Source organism: Xyrauchen texanus, chromosome 15 (genome assembly GCF_025860055.1).
Source record: "Xyrauchen texanus isolate HMW12.3.18 chromosome 15, RBS_HiC_50CHRs, whole genome shotgun sequence".
NCBI lineage: Eukaryota > Metazoa > Chordata > Actinopteri > Cypriniformes > Catostomidae > Xyrauchen > Xyrauchen texanus.
In genome coordinates, this window is record NC_068290.1 from 23,706,987 (window position 1) to 23,731,557 (window position 24,571).

A 24,571-nucleotide genomic window follows, 5' to 3' on the forward strand; every position below is an offset into this window, starting at 1 on the left:
TTGATGGATGGCGAGGCTTTTTAGGTCTGATGGAATCTGTTATCTCTGATCCAGTTCGTTTGCTGGCTTCCATGGCTGCAGCACACAGTGTTGTTTGCTTGCAAACGTCTTCAAACGGTGTCAAAATACTATTGATGAGTGGACAGTGGGCGGGATCACACAGGAAATGGAAACTTCAAAGTAGAACATACTGGCTGTAGCATTGTTATCGGCGAAGCTAGCATTTCAACTTAGCATGTTTCCTAATTCTCTAATGACATATTATGGTCATTTTATGATTTAGTGCAGTAAAAAAAATTATATATAGCACCTTTAAAGATTTGATTTGAGAATGAATAACATCTTACATTTTATTTTGTTTAACACGCAAAGTGATCATATTGCTTCAGAATACTTCCATGAGTCTTATTGATTAGACCAGGGGCATAGATTCCGGGATCAACGAAACAATTAAATGCTAACCCCACATTTGTCATAAAAGATAAAGAAAGTGCGAAAAAAAAAAACCAACAACAATGGTGCACTGTTTCTCCCAGATTCAGCTGAAATTTTATCTAAGCACAAAAGCAAGATTTCGAACAGAATAATCCCTTATTGTAGTCGAGTACCTGTATTAACCTGACCTTTATATGTGTGTGCTTCTCATCTGTCTCGCTGCATGTCAATCCCAGAAACACTGAGGAAGATACATTAGGTTCTCATGCTTTCATGTGCATTCGCTTTTTCAAAGTTTCTGATTGGATGGATATTTCCTAAAGTTGCGCACAACCAGCAAAGTTTCAAACTCTTCTTTAAGCGCAGTGTATGGTTGATTGACAGTTGAGGGGTGGTGCTTCGCAGCTGTCCGATACGCATTCAGGACGGATTGCATTTCACATCTCAAATGTAATGGTGACGGACGTTTTTGACTACCTCCGGATGTGGTTTCAGTGATTTAATCACAAAACGTTTGGCACCTCTTTTCCACCTGTATTTAGCGCTGACCACTTGCGATCAGATCTACAAAAATGCATCTTAACACCAGGTGGAAACAGGGTCATTAAATGGATAGTTTACCCCAAAATCTTTCACCCTCATGCCACCTTGTTTATGACATTCTTTCTTCTGCTGAACACAAACAAAGATTTTTAGAAAAATATCTCAGCTCTGTATAGGTCCATACAATGCATGTAAATGGTGGCCAGAACTTTGAAGGTAAATAAATAAATAGAAAAACATATTTTTCCATTAAAGGCATGTCAGTAGGTAAACAGATTTTGAATCTATTTTTGACGAGGCTTCACCTCCCTTGCCTCCTCTGACCAGCCGCCGCTAAATATTGATCTCTTTCTTACCCACACCTCTCATATCACTTCTGAAGATATGTATTTAACCACTGGAGTCATATGGATTACTTTTATGCTGCCTTTATGTGCTTTTGGACATTTTCTGGACACCATTTACTTGCATTGAAATTCTAAAATTTTTGTTCAACAGAAGAAAGTCATACACAGCTGGAATGCCATGTGGGTGTATAAATAATGAGAGAATTGTATTTTAGGGTTAACTATGCCTTTAACACTTCTGACTTAACTAAATGCAATTACAAAGTTATCTGTGCATATACGCCCGAGATAGAGCCCAAATGTTGCTTGAAACGTAAAACCTAAATGGATATATATAACTTTTAAAAAATGACATTAAAGACCCATATGCCTTAATGCCGTTTGATATGTATAAATATCTTTCCGTGGCATCAGCATCAGTTAGGCCTCTGATAGTAATCCTTTTATCTTCAGGCTGCTTGATTCTCACACATTGCATGATGATTAACTACGCTACGATAATATTATATATTTGAAAGGGTGCATGGAAGATGGAGTGCAAAAATGACACATGGAGAGTGAGGAACAATTGTTAAGTATGGTTTTTATGACAGCAGTGGGGTAGAGTAAACTTGAACTAAATTATAAGAACAGCAGATGAGTGCATATGTTTATGTGTATGGCAGCAAGCACCCTGCATTGCAGCGTGCGTGTGTGTTTTGTGTACACTTATTGGCTTAATCAGAGACTGAGCACATTCCGATAGATTTTCCAATATCTAACACAAACATATGAGTGCATAATCAACATCCTTGTGTCTGTAACAAATATGAATCAAAGGCACAATGTTTTGTTTCATGATTATTATTATAAGCTTTGTTATTTTTTCAGGATCTTTTAATTCATTCCAGTTGAAGGTAAACATGATTGTAATTGTTTGTTTCAAACACTAATAAATGTTTTTGTTTTCCCCCCAAAAAAAACAATAGTTCCTCACACCCACTTACACATTCACACAGAATATGCTCAGACTAAACAATAGAAAACAATACTCAAACATATGTGCACACACACGCACACACCGCCCCCTATCAATAGTACTATCTGTCATTCTCTCACACACACTTAAAAGATCAAACGGATATTTAGGATAGTTTTAATACAAATGACAACTTCTAACAGTTGCAATCTCTCTCTCTCTCTCACTCACTCACTCACTCCCACACACATATACACACATTATTCTCGTGTCCAAGTTTTTGTAAGTGCAACATTTTAAGAGTGATACTTTTCCCTCCATTTACCTGATCAACTCTTCTGAAATATTACATTATGCCATCAAAAAATTAACAAGCCCTAAAAAAGCCAAACTCAATGAGCAAACCCTTCTAAACACAAAAGCTACCTCAACCTAACACCTTTGAAAGACAACATGAAAGTCAATAAACAAATAAAATGTAGATTCAAGTCTGTATAAATACTTACGTCACATCATTCTGAGCATTCAAGTTAGTGTTCCATTATTTGTTCTGAAGTTGCTCTAGACCAGTGCTACCACAGCAACCATATAATGGAATATAAAGCAGATATGAATTGAAATTATTTGCAGAGCAAAAGCAGAATGATACAATAAACAGCTTCATCAATATGTTAGAGACGGCCTGTGGTTGTGAGAGAAGGCGTCCATATAAAAACATTAAACTTCCATTATGACTCTATGTTAAAAAAAATCCTCTACCATACATCACTTTTCCTAAATCACATTCCATTGCAAGTTTAAGCAGTATTTGCATGTGTTTGGTTCTAGGGTAAAAAGCAGCACTGGTTGCTATCATGGGCTGTGGAAGGGTTTTGTTATCATCATGATAAGGTGCTTGCTATGTAAAAAAAAGTTAGAGTCTTAATTTGGGACCTTGTTGTAAAATGATATTTGCTGCTGTTTATCCATTGAAAAGATCATAAGAACACAATAACTACCTGGCCTAAAGCACTTGTTTGTTTGTATTACTCTTGGCAAAAGTGTCACCAGAACTGCTGTTGGTAATTGCGGTTATTTAGTGTGTTTTTCTGATTTCCCGCTGAACTCCAAGTACCTTTAGGTGTGTGTGTGGCATTATAGAAAACCACCACTGAATAACTGTTGCCTTAGAAACTGGACCCCTCAATTTTCATTTGGTCTTTCATTTGATCACCACCAAAAGAAGTCTGATGCAAGCAGCAACAAGTGGAACTGGTTTGAACTGGAATGAACCAGCTGAAGTTGGTTTGGCATCTCAGAGTTCTCCGAATCCAGCGAGAATCAGCATGGTCCAAACTAATGAGTGGACATAAGGCCGTCCACAATGTCCATTTGTCCCAAACATAAATAAATGTATGTGTTTTATGTACAGTGTCTGTGTTTGTGTTGTCCAGAGTATCTCCAATTTAAGGTATTAGTCTTTAAATCCACAGAATGTCCAGAGGAGATTATTCCAGCATTACTGAGCTAATGCACACACACATACATGCACACACATGCTCACTCACTCACTCACTCACTCACTCACTCACTCACTCACTCACACAAGCAAGCACCTTTTATCAAAAGGGAGAAGGAAACAAAACAATAAAAGCTATTTGGCTTCTGTTTGTCTTGATGTGTTTAATGCGTCTGTTTTGGCGCTTGTGTTTGCAAAATCACTTCGCTCTCTCAATTTTCTGCATCAAAGAACAAATTAGCTTTTACTGGCCCTACCTTTAAGTGCGATCACACTAGGTTCAAATAAGAATCAGTTGTAACTGGATTTTAATGCTTTATAAATTGTAGCCTTGACAGTGCACATGTCAAAAACAATGTGACTTGTTTTCTTTTATAGTTGATTTAGAATCATTGAGTTCTGCTGCTATTACAGACTTGTTTAAACTCATCAAATGAATATCACTGTTCCATCCCTGACAGCAAATACATGATCATCCAGTGGTTTTTACATCTCTGTAGTAACAGAAACTCAGAGAGAGAAACAAATACTTTTGGAAGTACATTAAATGAAAAGTGGCTTTGTTTATCTGCTGAGATTAGCTAAAGAGTAATCTGAGCTTCTAAACTGTTAACAACATCTTGGTATCAGTTTTCATCAAACAGAATCTGAGAAGCTCTTAAACTTTTAACCTGCCAATCCACAGATAATGGAGCAATCAAACCTTCAGAGTGAAGGAAAGATGTGCCCCGCCCCAAGCACTGAAGGCACCAGCAAACCCACACAAACGCCTAAACACACATGCACGCATAAAGTACATCCCCACTATTGTAACCCAAATGGCACAGTTCTCATTATTGTATTGAAATCTGTAATAGTATTGTTTGTGTTTTTGTAAGACATGAATAGCACTGTTGAATTGTGGGCTGGTGCTTGACACTCAGCAAGCTGCTGTAGCATCATTCCAAACAAGTGTTCCGTCTCCTTTTCTTTGACTTCCATTGCTTTTGAAGTGTTCCAGTCTTTATTCGCTAACCCGCTGGCCCTGGACCCTTCCTTCCCCCAAGGCCTCATTGGTGTGGCGACAGTTAGGAGTTGGATGCTAGGATACCAAGAAGGCAATGAAGAAAAGTGATGCAATGGTCAAGAGAAGTCGATCCCTGGATGGACTGCTACCACTGATGCTCTTCTCCAGTTTGGTAACCTCGTGATTATCATAGTCATCTAGAAAGAGCGACACAGAAAATGAAAACAAAATTAACAGCTGACATCTAGACACAATTGTTGGCATGACTCACTTAGTATAGTTGACCTCTGACCTACTCTGAACTGAGGGAAGGATTAAAAAATAAAATACAATGATGTCATGTACGTATGTATAGTAGGTGTCTGTGTTTTTGTTTGTGTAAGTGTGTGATATAGGTGCAGAAGTCAGCTATGAGAGGAGTGTCCAAATGCGTTGAAGAAATGTATGGAATTCTGTTATGTCATCACCGGAGATGGACAACTAGCAAAACCAGTATGTTTATGTCTGCATGTGTGTGACCAGGTGTCTACCATGGACTCGTGATAGACAAGCTCATAAACATATCTTGACAGGGAACAGTGGGTGATGCAAATTGGATGACATGAAACATCTCCAGACACGCGATATGGGTTTGTTTTTGACAGAATAATGTGATGTTCCAGGACACAGACAAAAGATGTTACACATTTTTAGACATGTCTGGGGTGCTCATTTTCTTGTACCACCTTTTTACCACAACACAACTCATCAAAATATCACAGGATTTAATAATGAGTTAAGGAGTTTCGTTTTAGTCTTTATTTTTTATTGTTTTATTTTTTTTTTGTCGCTGAGTTGCGATTACATGCACAGCAATGGGTGTACAGCAATACATGTACAACTACCAAAAATGGGTAGAAACCCACATTTACATGAGATTTTAAATCAGGGTTTTCTCTGCTTTTCACTTCAAAATGTAAACAGGCATGTGCACAAGACTTGTGGACATTGGATATGCTGGTAGGAACACCAGTAAAGGTGTTTACATTGTGTAATGGGCAAAAATGTATGTGTGTAGATCGTTTTTTGCTTAAAACATTTAAGTCCAGTCATTTTTATTGACTACACAAATAGTTTCAAAGCAGCTTTACAGAAAATTACCTTATGACCTTACCCAGATAAAAGAAAGCATTTATGGCCCCAATATACTTCATATGAAATGGAAGAATGTCAAAATCTGGCCAAAAAGAAGGTGTTTTTGTGTTAATTTCTTTTGTTCGTAACAGCTCGTCTGGGCAAACTTTTAGGAAAATTTCTAACCGGCTGCTAAACATCTTCTTACTGCCATTGGTCTATGTGATCAGTAGGTTTGACCTTAAGCTTCACTTAATAATTTGTTTATGTTGTTTAGTCAGTATTCAACATGAACACACAGGCACTAGTTATTATTGAGCTGGTACAAATGTCATGAGACTTTATTTGTTTAATCAGTCTACAAAAGGAATCAAATCTAATCAAATCCCATTCACACATCTGCCCAAGGTGTGATATGCCTCTATCACCACTGTCTGTATTCTAAACATTAGCACTCTTTTATACATCCATCTATGCAATAGTATCAGTGTCCTCATAAATAACAATATTTATGCACATATTATGGGCTTTATAGAATGTTAGCGAATTAGTACCATGAATTCAGAATGTAAACGACATACATTTTCTACTGCATATATATTACTTTAAAACATCATCGAGTGGTTAAAAAGGCATCTTTTACTGCCCTCATGTGAATTCTACTCATAGAATTAGGCATAAAGTCATTTAAGGAATGTTCTGGGTTCAATACAAGTTAAGCTCAATCGACAGCATTTGTGGCATAATATTGATTACCACAAAAATGAATTTCGACTCGTCTCTCCTTTTCTTGATAATAATAATAAAAAAAAAAGCAAATGGAATGGGGACAAAAAAAAGTCAATGTGGCCAATTGTTGGAGGGTTTAAAACCAGAATTGTGAAGCTTGTAATCTTATAAAAGCACATACATTAATTCTTATGTTAAAACTCATTCATTATTTGAGCTGTTAAGTTGTTTAAATAATCATTTTACAGTCTTTTTAGGGTTTTAGTGTTTGATGACATTGCATCGTCAAGGAAACAAAGTTGTAAAATTGGCTATAACTTTACACAGAAATGGTTAGAAAGCAATTTTATCACACTAAAATCACGTTAACATACATATTGTTTACGTCTTCTGGCTAAACTTTTGAAACAGTGAGTATTTTAACACAAAAAAATTGGCCCCTATTCACTTCCTTTGTATGTGCCTCAATTATTTATTTTTTTTAAAGGAGGGATAAGTCGAAATACATTTATGCTTCAAACATTATGCTTCAAATGCTGTTGATTGAGCTTCACTTGTATTAAACCCGGAATATTCCTTTAATAACACATTTTTAAGATTTTACATGTATCGTCCTCATATTTAAATGCAGTCACGGGTGTCTGATTGTTCACAAACAGTATACCGTTGCTCGGCTGTTTAGAACTTCTTTTTACTCCTGAATGAAGAATGAAGCAGAACTTCTTCTGAAGTATATCGGAGCCTTAAGGCATTTACATGACCACACACACATTGTTGGCTTACAATCGGTTTAAGATTGTGAATGTAAACGCTAATTATTTCCAAAAATAACTGGAAAATGAAAGATACAATTTTTAGTTTATCTTCCTTTTAATAAAGACTTGACTTTATATTGTAGGACTCTATTCATGTTTTGCATATTTTTTATTTGCTAGAATATACATTAAAATGCATTGCACAAATAAATGTATTACTATTATGGCATGAGAATGTTTAATTGACTAGACTGAACGCAAGGTGGGAGAGAGGAGCTGTGTGGGATGTATACATGTTGAAATTCAACACTCTGTGCCAATATACACAACTCAGGCCAGACATACTATCACATGATCTGGCTGAACTAGTATTGCCGATTCATCATTGATTATATGATCAGATGAAGGTGTTTCAAATAATGCTTTTGTGAGTTGTTTATTTGATAATAGTAGCCGCATATCAAGATGACCAAAATGTCTGCTGAGCTTGTCCTATCAATGACCTGAACAGGAAGTCAAATATTGCTTTACAGTGTATTCAGACTTTTATATCTGATATAATATTGCTTAACACAAGCAGGAAATAATTAGTTTTTCTACACTCGTAAGAAAACCACATAGACAGATTGGTATGAGCACATTGCCACACAACTCTTGTTCCTCTTTCATATTATTTCCCAAGAGCCAAATGAAATTTGCATTATTGCCTTTGTATTTGTGATTGCAAGAGTGTTTGTGTGAGTTGCTCTGTACAAAAACTAATATAAACTCTGAAGGTAGCATGAAATGAACTGACATTAATGGGGCTAAATGCTCCAGTAGATTTATAGAATATGTTTAAAGTCCAAAGAGAACTACAAATGAGAATTTACACACATATATTCGAATCAATGTCTAACTACAAATATATTGAAGTGCCTCAATGGGAATGTGCATTTATTATGTTTATCTTTAGCCATCAATTTAAAAACACTTGCAGCATTCTTAATATTTCAATGTATTAGTTTACAGAAACATCTACTGATGCACAACCATGGACACATCATCAGTGTTGTTTCCAGGAGTCACTGGGTGTTTCGGGTCTTACAACAGACACCCTCGTCCAGGTGACCCGACCGAGGCTGATCAGGCCCCGGCCTGTGTCCAAGTGGCATTCTACTGCCCCCACTGCTCTCCCCTCTTTAACCAGAGCCATCTGGATGCTTTTTCTGCTGCCTCCACCTTGTTGCCTATGGCTCTTCTTTGATTAGCACCTTTTATGCCCAGCGTACCGTAGGCCTTGCTCAGGGAGTAACTAGCAAATCCCCTACTGCCCACCTCTACTGGCATACACCTGGTCCTCCATCCGTTCCTCCGACAATCCTCCACCAGTTCTTGGTATTTCTCCCTTTTTCTCTCTTGAGCTTCCTCCATCCTCTCCTCCCAGGGCACTGTCAGCTCTAACAAGATCAGATGTTTGGTGGCCTCAGAGACCAAGATGATGTCAGGTCTCAATTTGGACTGGGTGATGTGTGTTGGGATTTTCAGCTGCCTTTCCAGGTCGACTGTCATCACCCAGTCTCGGGCCGTGGAGAGCAAACCTACAGGGCAGTTTTTTAATGTTTTCTCTGGCTTTTGTCCTTCCTTGATGAAGTGAATTGTCTTGGCGGAAGCTTGGGTGTATCGGCTGTCCTTGATCCCCTTGCTGATTGCCTCAGCGATGGATTTGAGGACCTGGTCGTGCCTCCATCGATACCGGCCCTCACCCAGCGCCTTGGAGCAGCTGCTCAGGATGTGTTCTAATGTTCCTATTTTGGAACAAAGAGGGTTCCAAAACCCTGTTTCTATTTTGCCCCATGTGCACAGGTTGGATGGACTTGGGAGGACATCATAGACCCCCTGAATCAAGAACTTGATTCTCTGGGGGTTCCACTTCCACATTTCCTTCCAGGTGACGCTCCGCTCCATCGCCTGCTCCCACTTCATCCAGGCGCCTTGCTGCCGCATGGCCACTGCTCTGCTTGTTCGCTCTTCCTCGACTGAAGCTCGCACCTCCTCCTGTACCAGCCTCTGCCTCTCCTTTCCACTAGCAGAGTCATATCGGGTCGCTGTTAGACTCCCGAGTCCGGCTCTGCCTTGCGCCACTGTTCCAAGGATGGCCTTGTGCTTCAGCCGCGCCTCTGCCTGCTGGACTGCCTCGGCTGCCCTACACGTCCTCCCTGTCCTCACAACAATCCCTGCGCCGGACACTTTGGTATCTCTGGATCCAGAGTACTGCAGGTGTTCTCGTGTCCGTGCAACGATGAACTCCTCCCTGACTGAGCTAAAAGGGAGCCTGAGCTTGTTGGTGTTCCCATATAGCCCGATGTTACTCAGGCTACGCGGCAGGCCCAGCCATCTGCGTAGATAGCTGCTCACCTTCTGCTCAAAACCTTCCACCACTGTCATGGGGACCTCATAGATAAGCAGAGGCCAGAGGATTCTTGGGAGGATTCCATGCTGGTAGACCCAGGCCTTGAATCTTCCAGGGAGCCCAGACTTATCCACTGTTCTCAGCCATCCCTCTAGGTCAGCACCGGTTGCCTTGATGGAGTCTCTGTCATTCAGGCTGCAGTTGAAGACCTTCCCAAGGCTCTTCACTGGTCTCTCAGTAACTGACGGGATCTGGTGTTCTCCCAGTCTGAAACGGAATTTGTCTGTAACCTTCCCCTTCTTTAGGACCAGAGACCTGGACTTTGCAGGTTTGAAGCTCATGCGTGCCCATGACATGAGTCTCTCCAACCCCTGGAGGATCCATCTAGCTCCTGGTACCGCCGTTGTTGTCACTGTGAGGTCTTCCATGAATGCTCTTATGGGAGGTTGCCTTACTCCAGCCTTGCTGAGGGGGCCTCTGCACTCTGTTTCAGCTGCCTTGACCAGCATGTTCATTGCCAGTGCAAAGAGGGTCACTGAGATGGTACAGCCAGTGATTATCCCCACCTCCAGCTGGTGCCAGTCAGATGTTTGCTGGCCAGTGGAGACTCTCAAGCTGAACTTACAATAGTCCAGGATGAGATCTTTCACCTTCTGTGGTACATGGTGTTTCTCCAGTGCAATCTCCACCAGCTTGTGAGGTATTGAGCCATAGGTGTTGGGGAGGTCCAGCCACAGTACAGCCAGGTCCCCTCTGCCTTCTCTTGCTTCCCTGATAAGCTGGGTTACCACGCCCGTGTGTTCCAGACAACCAGGAACTCCTGGTATTCCTCCCTTTTGCACAGACATGTCGATGTACTTATTGCTCAACAGGAAGTTGGAGAGCCTCTTGGCCACTATGCTGAAGAAGATTTTGCTCTCCACACTGAGCACTATTAGAACAGATTCAACAGATGCACTGTGAAAAATAGTGCAATATTTTAAATAGTGCATAAGACTTACTAATAAAGGATATAGCTTGATCTTTCAATTTAAATAAAACCAAAAAAAGTAAGACAAAAATACAGATTAAGAAAAATATTTGTGCAGTGTGTGGCAATGTCGTAGGTCACTTTTTATTAATCTAATGTTCTGTGTACACTTTAGAAATTTATCATTTGCAAAATCTTATTTATTGGCTCTTTAAGGTGGTCAATACTAACGGAAAAACAGTGAGCTCTGAGCAAGGACAAAGATTTTTTCTTTTTTACTGTCTATTGGACAGAGATATATGGAACAGTACTGAGATGTGTGGCTTCCTGAGACCCAGCTGGCCTCTTGTGGTTGTTCTCTTCCCCCCTCTGGCCTGTTTGAAAACTGAACCTCTGATCAGAGCAAGTGGGAGAAAGCTGGTACTCAGATTCCATTATTGGAAATCGTTGGGTGGCTCCGGCAGAGAGACGACCCAAAACACATCCACATCCATCTGTCTCAAAACACAAGCTTAGAAAAAACCCAAAGAAATCAATGCCTCTTTATTCCTTAAAAACTCGAAGTCAAATAAAAACATTTCTTTCATGTAAATGGTGCGGTCGCTGCTGTCCTTGAGTCAGGTCACTGTTGTGGTGAGGATGAGCAGCAGTGTTGCCAGATCTCACTAGAAAAGCAGGCAACCTGGTCTGACAAAACAAGCCCCAAATAAACCAGAAAGAGGGCCATGGAATGAAATCTCGCTGCAGCAAAGAAAATAACTTGTCAATAATTATATCCTTTCACAAAAGAATGAACTATTGTCCCCAATTAATAATAACATTATTAATAAGGACATCTTCACACACTATGATCTCAGTGATTTCGGCCATGGCATGATTGTTGGTGCCAGATGGGCTGATCTGAGTAGTTCTGTAACTGCTGATCTCCTGGGATTGTCAAGCACAACAGTTTACACAGAATGGTGCCAAAACCAAAAAAACATATTGTTCCTAATAAAGGGCTAAGTGAGAGTACAGCTCGAACAGTAGCTGAGGATATTTGACAGGTGCAATAACAGTAGTGGTCAGTCAATTAGCAAGTCCAAATACACATGTGTATTACAAAAAATAACCCACCCCCTAAAAAAAACATCCATTAGAAATGGAAAACAGGCCCAATTTAATTTATAATAAGAGGACATAGCAACACTGCTGAGCAGGATGTCACTTAGCCTGGAGGATGACTAGGAACTGGAGGGCTAGTTCTGCCACTGTTAATCAGCGCTAACACTAGCCACAGTGCTAATCAACACTGAGCTAACTATAGCAGTGTAGCTCACACTCTGTATGCTTTTTAGCTTATGGCTTCATTAGTGCCAGTCATTGGATATAAAATGCGTGTTTACAGATAAATGCTGTACTTATTGCCTGTGCTTGTTTGTTCTTTTAGTCTAGCATGGATCATGTGTACACATCTTTTCATGAAGCAGAGATGATATTCACTGAGATCTCATATATTGATGTCTCATATGCATTTTAATTACACATTCAGATGGCAGGACCCTAAGTGGAATTAGCTTCTTTGCTGCAAATCAAATTTGATTTATGACAATACACATACACCCACATGTGCACACACATGATTTATGAGCTTGCCGCGTAACTACGACTGAGGCGTGTAGATGTTACTGTTCTGGGTGCAGAAACCTTGGGCGTAAATGTCAGCATAGACAGTGATTAATATGCATATGTATAAGTGACTATTTGTATATGCGTGGTCCTACTGGTTGGACAAGTTGGGTTTTGTGTGTAACTTACCGAGGTCATCCATCTTGATGTTAGGTGTTAGAGTGTAGTCTGGCTCTGTGGGCTGGGTCTCCTCATCTGAATCAGATGCTGTAAAAACATGAAAGAAGAATCAGAAAAGAATTAACAGTTGCAACACTTTTGCAAGCTGTATTTCAGTGCAAACACCTGCGTCTTAAGGCCCTTTCACACTGAATGCAACACAAATAGTGAGATGAACGGCTGATAGATTACCCCTTCACACCAAAAGTGATGCGAATACTCGCCATTAGTACATTCACGCATTGCAATAGGTGCCGCTAATTGAAAATCAATTTGACTCCAGTACAGTAGGTGGCGCAAGACATCACTACAAAAATTTCAGTTTGGTGTGACACCACTGCATTGTATTTAAAGTAAATCATTGTCATTCTTTTCATTACAAATACGCCTTCTTTGTTATGTAAATTTCTTTACATAAATTGCCTTATTATAGATTGTGCCTTATTAAAAAAACTCTGGCTGGTTTAAGCAATTATACACTATTACCATTTATTTATTTTTTTAAAGAGATGTCTGTGTACATTTCTATTGAAATCATAAAATTATGAATAAATGAGGGATATAGGCTTATATCGAGATGTGCAGTGTAGTCAAGAGCACTTTCATTTTAAAGATTTTAAAGAACCGATTCAGGTGTCTAGATCATAGTGGTAGAATGATGCTGTACAGTCCCAGTAAAATATGCCAGATCGCTGTAGTCTGCTGCATCCCCAACAACCTAGAACTGACCACATGATCAGGAATTGTGTCATGCAAATTGCATTCAGCCCTACATTTTTGGGCAATTACCTTTTTCTACATAATTCATTATTGCAAAGACAATGCAGCATGTGGAAAGAAATTACGCTATAAGAGGCCACAATTCATTTTTGGTAAATTCACACACGGTCTTTCTCTCTATTTGTAGGACCTTATAGATGTACTCATAGGCCTTGGGAACTAATTTCTAAGCTCCTACATGTCATGCCCAGCAAGAGGGTGTAGTCACTGTTCCCAGTTCAGTTAAGGCCACATACAACAGCACTGTCTAGCTCTGTGCACTCAAGGCACTGGATTTCAGACCTGACTGAGCACGACTATCATATTCATCTTGACACAAGAACTCAAAGACTCCAAGACAGAGGGCAGAGGTTAAGATAACACACAGTATGCTCTCTCGCGCACACACACACGCACACACACACACACACACACACACACACACACACACACACACACACACACACGTTGGTCTACCTATCATTATGAGGACTTTCCATAGACATAATGACTTTTATACTGTACAAACTATAGATTCTATCCTCTAAACCTAACACAACCCCTAAACCTAATCATCACAGAAAACCTTCTGCATTTTTACATTTTCAATAAAACATTGTTTAGTATGATTTTTAAGCGATTTGAATTATGGGGACACTAGAAATGTCCTCATAAATCACATTTATAGCATAATACCCTTGTAATTACTAATTTGTAACTTACAAAATTGTCCTCGTAAATCACAAAAACACGCACACACACACACACACACACAGTCATGTTCATTATTAATAATGAACATGAGCACAGTCAGAGAGAGAGAGAGAGCAAGAGAGATACAGATGAGGATGAATGGTTAAAATAACACTCAGTGCCAGCTAACTGACAGGTACAATACACAAATCCTGACAGCACCTAGAAAAAACGAGGAGAGAGAGGAGAAATAAAAAAAGTGTATGAGCTAGAGAATGGCAAATAGTAACATTAAGACATGAAGCCTGTTGGGGAAAGAGAGGCAGAGAATGTGTTTTCTGTGAAAATACAAACACGTGTAAACAGACTGATTTAGAGAAAGACAGATTGTAAGATTATAAGAAACATGGACTGAGTACACTTTATAAATAGGCTGAAAGGTGGATCAATTGACTGTAAAATAGGATTGTTGGATGGATGGATGGAATGATGGATGGATAGATGAATAAAGATCGATACCTGTTGAGCAGCACACATACACTCTCAGTCTCAGGCAGCTGCGGCCATGGTGGTGAGTGGGCGTGGCTACAACAAAACAGGTAATGTCAGTTATTGTTCATCAGAAATATTCCTTAGATTTAACTGTAATTTTCCACCCCACAGAAAAGCTTGAGTCACAATACAAGCTTGAAGTATCTTGAAAGAAATGTGTACTATTGGATTATGGTCTCTTATTTGATAATTGATGGATAAGGTATCCACAGATACAGTATTGGATAAAGTTCTGACAGTATTGTGTATGGACATTTATTGTAGTATGTACAGGTGGATAATTATGCATAATGTACCAACAGATGTAATATGTACAGTTACAATACATTATGTCATAAAAAAGCAATATTCCATAAATATACAAGTTTAGGTCAGTCGACAGCATTTGTGAAATTATGTTGATTACCGGAAACATTTTCTAAAATTGACTACTCCCTCCTTTTTAAAAAAATGTAATCAAAGCAGAAATTGGAGTTACAGTGAGGCACTTACAATGGAAGTGAATGGGGCCAGTTGTTGAAGGGTTTAAAGGCAGAAATGTGAAGCTTATAATTTAATTAGCAATTAAGTTGTAAAATTGGATAAAACTTTACACAGAGAAGGTTAGCTACTGATTTGATCATACCTGTGCGAGTCCACCGAGCAAGGACACAGAAAAGGCACCACTCCCCATAGCACTTAAGTATCTTTTTATTTGATCTCTTTTCTTATTTTCCTTCTACATACTAACATGTCTACTTCACGAATAACACATGCCTTCAAGCACATCCCTGTTATCTGTTACAGACTGTTTACACAACATAGATGCAAGACAACATGCAACCCACATAATCTACGGCCACTTTTCACTTCAGCACCTGCTCCACTCTCCTTCTCATTTGAACTCTGGAACTGCCAGTCAGCTGTGAACAAAGCTGACTTCATTCCAGCCTTTGCCACACAACACACCCTCAGCATCCTGGCACTGACAGAAACATGGATATGTCCAGAGGATACAACAACACCTGTTGCTATCTCCAACAACTTCTCCTTGTCTCACACCCCTCGACACACCAGTAGGGGTGGGGGAATATGTTTGCTCATTCATAACAATTGAACTTTTTCACCACTCTCTCCTCTATGGTCAATACTACTTTTGAATTACATGCTATTAATACAATGCAACCCACAAAAATAAATGCTTTTGTCATCTATTGCCCTCCAGGTCAGCTGACAAACTTTCTCGAGGAGTTGGATGTCCTCCTTCCTGGAGGATGGTAAGCCACTTGTGGTTCTTGGTGATTTCAACATACTGTACATTAAGACAAGCCCCAGACCACTGAACTGAATGCTCTTCTGGCCTCCTTCCACACGGAAAGATTAAGCACCACAGCAACTCACAGATCAGGCAACCAGCTGTATCTCACTTTTACACGTAACTGTACCAACTCAAATTTTCTTGATACTCCTTTACATGTCTCTGATCACTAATTGGTTCAGTTCAACATGACTCTCCCATCTACATTAAAACAGACTATACTTTTGGTTTCCTTTCGATGTATCCTTCATTCTCTTTCACCCTCTCGCCTTTCCACTGCTATCTCTACCTCTCTTCCCACACAAAATCTATTTTCCACCCATGATGTAAACACTGCCACAGACACACTAAGCTCTACTTTAACAACCTGTCTAGACAACATCCGTTCTCTCTCCTCAAGGCCAGCACATACTACACCTCCCAACCCTTTGTGAGCATCGGACTGACCTCAGGGCAGCTGAGAGGAGATGGCCTAAATCAAAAGATCCAGAAGATCTAGGTAAGTATCAGTCTCTGCTTGCAACTTTATCAGATAATGTTAAATCTGCAAAAACTTCCTATTACCACAACAAGATCAACAGCACCACAGACACTCGCAGCTTGTTTAGAACATTCAACACACTTCTCTGCCCTCCCCCTCCACCACCTGACACATCACTGACAGCAGAGGTCTTCACCACATTTTTTACTAATAAGGTTACAACCATGAGCAATACATTCTCAGCACCTCACCCTGTCAAACACCCGTCTACTGTATACAACTCCTCTGTCTTTATGTTCTCTCCTCTGACTGACACTGAGATCTCTAAACTCCTCCTCTCCAACCACCCCACCACCTGTTCCCTTGACCCCATTCCTTCTCACCTTCTCCAGGCCATCTCTCCGTCCATCCTACCTGCACTCACACACATATTTAACACATCACTACTTACAGACACTTTTCCAACTACATTTAAACAGGCTCGAGTAACCCCACTACTGTAGAAACCCGTACTTAACCCCACACAAACAGAACACTACAGACCAGTCTCTCTCATCCCATTCATGGCAAAAAGACTTGAAAGGGCAGTTTTCAATAAAATCTCTGCCATTTTCTCACAGAACAAGATGCTGGATGACAATCAGTCAGGCTTCAAAAGTGGACACTCCACTGAGACTGCCCTGCTGTGTCGCTGAATCACTGAGACAGGCAAAATCTGAATCCAGATCATCCGTCCTGATTCTGCTGGACCTTTCTGCAGCCTTTGACACAGTCAACAATCATATCTTACACTCCACCCTCTTTTCGCTGGGCATCACAGGAACTGTGCTTGACTAGTTTAATTCCTATCTGTCAGCAACCTGCCTCCTGTTGTTTGTCTCCGGGCCTCTAGAGGTCACCTGTGTTCCCCTCTGCCTTAGTTCTTCCTTGTTAGTGTTATCCAGGTCACCTGTGCCTTGTTTCCCCTAGAGTATTTTAGCTGTGTTTTTTCCCCTTGTTCCTCACTCGGTTTTTGAGTATTGGCTATGTGTCTCCTGCTGTGTCCCACCGAGTCCTTCCAAGCTATCCCAAGTAAGCTGTTCTTAGTTATTTGATTTTGTTTTTCTCCCCTCGTGGAGTTATTTTATTTTTCTCCTGTTATTGTTTGCATTATCTCTACTGTTAGTAATACCTCTTTCTGAGAAGAACTTTTGTTGGATTTTTTTTGACTTGCAAAGTACCCTTTCTTTTTAATAAATCTACTTGGCATGGAGTATTGCCTTGAGTGTTTCGTTTGGGTCCAACGTTACCTCCTCTGTGGCTAAGTGGTAGAACACTCAACTCTCCACATCTGAGACCCTAGTTTGAGCCTAGATTGTGACACTATCTATCAGGTACTGTAGGTCCTTCAAGGTAGCCAGGAGAGGTGAGGTGTCCAAGCCACATCAGCTACTAACTGGGGTACCTCAGGGTTCAGTGCTTGGGCCACTCTTCTCTAAGTACACAACATCAAGTGATGACACTTGTCATTCCAGCCCAACAACACCACAGTGGCCTGGCAGACATCTCGGACTGGATGAAGGAACACCACCTGCAACTCAATCCAGCCAAGACTGAAGTCCTTGTCTTTCCAGACAACCCTGCTGTTGAACACAACATCACCATGCAGCTGGTTGCAACTACAGTAATGCCTTCAAAAACGGTCAGAAATCTAGGGGGTAACCATCGATAACAAAACTAAATTTCAGACCACATCTCAAATAATGCAAGATCATGTAGGTTTACACTCTAAAATATCAGGAAGATAAGACCCTTCCTCTTTGAACATGCCACACATCTTCTTGTTCAATCATTTGTCATAACTAGACTGGACTACTGTAATTCTCTCATTGCAGGCCTCCCTGCATGTGCAATTAGACCCCTGGAAATGATCCAGAATGCAGCAGCACATGTGGTCTTTAATCAACCAAAGAGAGCGCATGTTACACCACTCCTTGACTCTCTTCACTGACTGCCGGTTGATGCACCTTTCAAGTTCAAGGCTCTGATGCTGGCATACAGAACAGTCACTGGGTCTTCTGCAGAGCTACACGCCCACTAGAATCTTGCGGTCAAAGAGGCACCAAAAAACTTTCCCGGACTTTCGGCTTTATCATACCACTTTGGTGGAATGACCTTCCCAACTCCATCCGTGAAGCTGACTCACTTTCTGTCTTCAAAAAACGGCTAAAAACACATCTTTTCCATGAGCACTTAAACAGTCACAAAAAAATAAATAAAAATAAATACATAAAAGTTCTTGTTCACTTTAATCTGTTTTGAATACTATTCTGATGCTAATGAAACTTTGTAATATGGCACTTTTCATACCACTGTCTCCTTAAGATGATTAGCTTATATTTTTCTCTTTTTTAAGATGCTTTGGATAAAAGCGTCTGCCAAATGAATACATGTAAATGTAAAATGTAAAATCATGTTAACATGCATAATGTTTATGTTTTATGGCTATAAATTTAAAACAGTGAGTATTTAATGGTTATGGATTGTCCCCATTCATGTCCATTGTAAGTCCCTCAATGTAACCCAGATTTTAGCTTTGTTTAAAGAAAAGGAGGGGCGAACTGAAATGAATTTTTGTGTCAATCAACATTATGCTACAAATGCTGTCAATTGAGCTTAACTTGTATTGAACCTGTCATTTTAATGACATAAAGAATTCTATCAAGAAACATTACTTGTTGGTATACAGTATACAGTAAGATACAGACATATCTATAATACATGTGTAATAAATAGTCATGTATTCACAAATGGGTGTAACTCACGAAAACATGTCCAGGTCACATTTCATCCCCAAATCAAAATAAAATATAATCAGAAATTATTAAAACAAGAAATATATAGATTAGAATATATTAGATTTTTATTGAATATAAAGATTCATCCAAATACAGTAATGTACTGCTGTGTAATATACAAATCATCATACTTTATAGTGTGTATAGCAGAGTTAAAAAACACTTTTACTCACAGATGTAATAATACTCCTGGCCAACATGGAACTCATAGCCGAGCGAGAAGGCGCTGTAGCGCTGAAATTTTTCAGAGAATTTGATTGGTGCATGGGGTGCGTGGGGGCGGTTACACTCCCAGCGTTTGAAGCCCAGCTGTGGGTCACATGTGCGGTAGCCACGATAACTGACCATGTAGAGCACATACTGCTCAGCCACGCCCCTCTGACTACTATTGTAGTGAGGACAGTAAATATCCAGATAGTCGTTCACATTCACCTGCAATGTGTAGCCTTCCTTACGAAGTCTGGAGACAGAGAGAGACACAAACACACAAGATGATTCCTCAGAGATGATTTAATCTAATATCAGATGCCAAATTGAGCACATTTTTTATGCATGAACATACACATCCACCTACCAATCAAACAGAACAATATGCTGACAAATAAGCATCAGCATCAAGATTTAAGCTTACAATGTATATACATGTATAAGGGAAAGTGTATATTTCAGGTAAGTGAGCTTTTTAATTTAGTTATGTTCCTGCAGTGTGACAAATTAATTTAAGAATCTTAAAAAGGAAAAATATTCCATGGAGGTCCATTAATTATTAATCAATTAATATAAGGTCATAAAACTGCATGTATTATAATAATTAAAATAGTTTTCGATAATATCCAGCATGTCACACTACAGAATATTGCTGTCACTGCTTATCGCTTTTCACGTCAACTCCCCAATACCACTAATCTCCTAGCATTGGAGTGTTGCAAAATCCCCTTAAATCTGAGCTGAATGACCAGTGAAACCACACAGTTTTAGCACAAGAGAAAAGGATACAATTGAGCAGAACAATCATTCCTCCAAAAGAAAAGCTGAATGTGACAGCAAATAAAAATGCCCTCACATTTAAAATCAGTCAAGAAATCTGATTTAAAATGGCAAAAGGTCGGGTGCAAGTGATTTCACATTCCTCCGAAAAAGAAAAGGAAAAAAATCAGACCCTCCTGCCGTTTCTTATACAGTTTTAAAGGAAATACTCCAATGATCCAAGTGGAGCTCATGCACTCTACTTTTACAGTATAACCACTACAAAGGGCAAAGCAGATATTTTTTATATAAAACATTATATAGCAGCACACACCAACAGTTCTTTCTCTTATTTCAAGGTTAGATAAAGTGTACATTGTTGTCCATGCTATAATACTTTGTTCCCTTACGATTCAGTACACTTGACATTGCGTCACTGATGCTAAGGGTAATGTCCTTCTACACAACCTAGTTGAAACCTTTCTACAATAACGCCAGGATTGGCTATGGTGTTTAAGCCCAGCTCTTTTAGGGTTGAAGCTGAATAAGTGAGCGTGCAAACACCATTCCTCAAAATTTTCTTCCTTCAAGACAGCAATTCATCTCTCATCGCCGCTCCCCTGGAGTGTTCCGGCAAATATTTACTCCACCCTGCCGCTTGGCGCTTCGCTGGTGAACTGGCCACTTCAGCAACCTGATTCCCCGCATATCCTTATAAGCTAAGTTGATGTTTTGTGTGTGTCCTTTGTGAGCACTAAACACATATGTTTGTTGATGAAATTGCCCAGGCTTATGGGTCACAGGGTGCAAATTGCCCAATTGGTGTTAAAGCACATGTAACTAGAGGCATGGCCTCTTCATGGGCATGGATGAACGGTGTGTCCTTACAAAGCATATGTTCTGCAGAAGTTTTGTCTCTCGAAACACATTCACTAGGTTTTACAACCTAGATGTGACCTCTCTATCATCACAAGTCTTCTCTGTCTTTTCAATTAATGGCTCCCTGTCATTTCACACAACCGCCTGCATTCAAGCCGTTGCATCCCCCATAGTCACAAGCACTTTCATTATAAATAAACCTTCTTTCCCGACTGAGTTTGTGAAGGGGTTAATTCATATATTGTATATATATATATATTCCCTCCTGGCTCACCTTGAGGGTCATTCACTTGTGGCATACTCATGTCGTTCACCGTCCCGTGGGACTGCAGCATCATGTTTCCTCACTGGGAAGGTTATGTTGTGAAGTGCGGCACGATGGGAATCTGTTTCCCATAGCGTAAGTTACACAATGTCAAGTGTGCTGAATAGTAAGGGAACGTCTTGGTTTAATATGTAACCTCGGTTCTCTGAGATGAAGGGAACGAGACACTCAGGGATTTTTGAGGTACGCGCAATGCGCTCTTTGTCTTTTGGAATGGTGTTTGCGCGCCCACTTTTACACTGGACAGCTTTGTGCCTAAAAGGGTGGGGCTTAAACACCATAGCCAATCCTGCCATAGTTATATAAATGTTTCAACTCATTGGGATGTTAAATAATTGTTTGTCCAAACAATTAAATATAGGGAGTAGGTTTGGGAAACACAGAACTTGGAGTGAATTGGAATTGGAAGCCTAACAAATAGTTCAGGAACACTCGTGGTAAGCATTACATCTTTCACTCAATTCATAAATCTTATCCAATCATAATCCAGTTTAGGTCCCATCCTGCTGAAAGGGGTAAGCTCCTCTTCCCTGCCATCATTTTCTCAGAGAATCTCAGTGCTTAAATGTAGGATGGGGCTTGCGACCAATGGAAACTATTCTTTTAGTTTATTAACATTAATTCTTATATTCTCTAAGTCTTTCAGGAAGGAGTATGTTGTTAAGGAACCCCCTTAGATTCAAGCAGAATCAGTACAAGCTTGAATCGGCCATTTGCATTTCGGGGAAGCTCCCTCAGGCCTGAAGGAAATAGAATGTAGGAGGGATTGACGTGAGAGCGCTGTGTTGGGACCTGTAGTAATATATTGTTATAATGCTCCAGTGCACAGCTGAATCTGACAGTGAGTCTTACCATTTTAAGACAGCGTCTGAGGAAAATGTGTGTAACGTCTGTTCAATGTACAAGTAATGTAGCCTACATAAACCATCAGGAGTGTAAATGTAGCTCTCAGGGGGAGTGTCAGACTGCACAGCTAAAAAAGTTCCACTGCTCCAAAAGTTCCAGTGTCTGAATTCAACACCCAGCCACTGTCGCCTTTTCACTGCACTCGTTTGTCAATGTCACGCCAGTAAAAGAGACGCTCAGTGAGGGAAAGGATGGATTGAAACACACTGTCTATGCTGCAATCATCATGACGGACCAGCAGGTGTCAGTATATAGATGTTCAACTGAACATCAATTTCTTCTGCTCAGTTCTAGGTCACTTCTCCTGGGAGATTATTATTCAATTATTAAATGAATAATAACGCTGCTTTAACGCCTCTCCCCTTTCACACTCCTTTCTGATCCTCGCTCACTCTCTTCTCTCATTCTATTCCTCTCTATATCAGTCAGTTCTCTCTTTTATGCTAATGCTGGTGTGTAAGAGATGCTTAAAATATTTGCTTTCTTGTATTTCACACCAGACCCCTCTACTTTCAAAGATTTCACTGTAATAATAAGCTATAAAACAAGAGAGACCCTTACAAACATTTATCATGTAACTATTTTTTGTAAAAATTTCATAGCCACTACAGATTCACTACACTATTCAGAAATTCGTTTTTCGCAACTGCAATAAAATGGTCTATCTATCTATCTATCTATCTATCTATCTATCTATCTATCTATCTATCTATCTATCTATCTATCTATCTATCTATCTATCTATCTATCTATCTATCTATCTATCTAGTATTTTTTTTAAATAGACTACAAAATACCATAAAAGAGAAAGAACTCAAAATGAGCAAACAAGGAAAAAAAAAAAAACACATCTTTCTAAAAAAAACTCTCTTTTACTCGCACAGGTAAGGGATTACAGTAGGTAGTTGGAGTTCTACAGTTGTGTTAATGTCCACTAGGGAGTGATGAGGAAATGTTAACACCACAGTGGGAGATTTCAAATGATTACAAAATTATCCTGGAGTATTTCAAATAGACTGGGACATATTTTCTTCTCAGCTGAGAGTTATTACCTCTCGATCTTTAAAAACTAATAATTTAGAGAGTTTATAAGATTCAAGTGATAATGTATTTGTATGTGTATACTACAGGCTGCACGGTGTGTGGGTTTGGGATGCAAGCTGCAGAGCTGGGCAGCAAGGGACTTTGGGACAGCAGGTTAAAGCAAGATCAAGGCTCAGATCAATGACAATAGAGAGAGAGAGAGAGAGAGAGAGAGAGAGAGAGAGAGAGAGAGACAGAGAGACAGAGAGAGTCGGCAAGAAACATAAAATAAGAAAAGCCAAACAATAATACTATTTCAAACACAACTTGCTCATATAAGCATTTTAGTTCACTTCATTAATCAAATGCTGCAAGTACACAAAGAAATCCTAATATTACAATGCACATAACAGATCACTTCTTATTGTTGACACATATTAATTACAGCTCTCATCCTCTCCATGTAGAACTTGAGTAAGAAGCACTTTCCTTACAGTAACATATGTGCTGAATGATTGTGCCTACAGAGCATATCTTTAATGAGAGAGAGAGAGAGAGAGAGAGAGAGAGAGAGAGAGAGAGATGGCAGAGCTGAATCAGCACCACAGGAGAAACAGCAGCTCTATTCTCTTTGCTTGCTGTTCTTTTCCGTTCTTCTAATTGACCCCCTCAATCCGTTTAATTAAAGGAAAGCATCTGTCCTGTGAACAGTTGACAAAACATGTGAGCTTTTGTATGAACACACACACAAACACACACATGCTGTGTTGCATAAAGGACACCTGCAGATTTACTGATGACTGTGGTCTAAAAGTAAGTTTAGTTGCATACAGATAACCTCATATACACATCTGTGTCTGTTTGTGTGTGTGTTTGTATATGCTTAGCTATGGTTTGGGGAAAAGAAACTGTTCCCAGAAGTGAGCTAAATCTGCCAAAACCTCCCCTTGGGCACATTTGAGGGCATCCTGATTTGGAAGGATTCAAAACAATCTGTTTTCTTCAGGGGTAGGATTAGGGTTAGTTTAGAGAATCTATAGACATTACAGTATAATTAGCTTTATACAGTAGAACAAAATAGAAGTCTGGTATGTCATATGGTACTTCATTTTAATAAGTATATGTGTGGGACAGGTTTTGCCTATATTGTCTAGACCAAAAGTATCCAAATGGATAGTAAAACCTGAAATCACATTCATTCTAAAGACTATTAATGAAAATAAAGAGTAGAGTGGTGGTGGTGGTGTAGTGGTCTAAACTACATAACTGGTAAACTGGTA

The 24,571-nt window shown here is 39.7% G+C and overlaps 1 protein-coding gene across 1 annotated transcript in view; it reads right to left on the bottom strand.

Annotated features, from left to right (window-relative positions):
• Positions 1-2,017: 2,017 nt before the first annotated feature.
• Positions 2,018-24,571, bottom strand: part of efna3b (ephrin-A3b) — a 73,805-nt gene continuing 51,251 nt past the window's right edge. Inside the window, exons 2-5 of the mRNA XM_052144515.1 lie at positions 19,366-19,652; positions 14,545-14,610; positions 12,544-12,621; positions 2,018-4,984 (exon numbers count right to left, since the gene is read on the bottom strand). Of these exons, the coding sequence (XP_052000475.1) occupies positions 4,863-4,984; positions 12,544-12,621; positions 14,545-14,610; positions 19,366-19,652 (553 nt within the window). The 3' untranslated portion in view covers positions 2,018-4,862. The remainder of the gene's footprint in view (positions 4,985-12,543; positions 12,622-14,544; positions 14,611-19,365; positions 19,653-24,571) is intronic.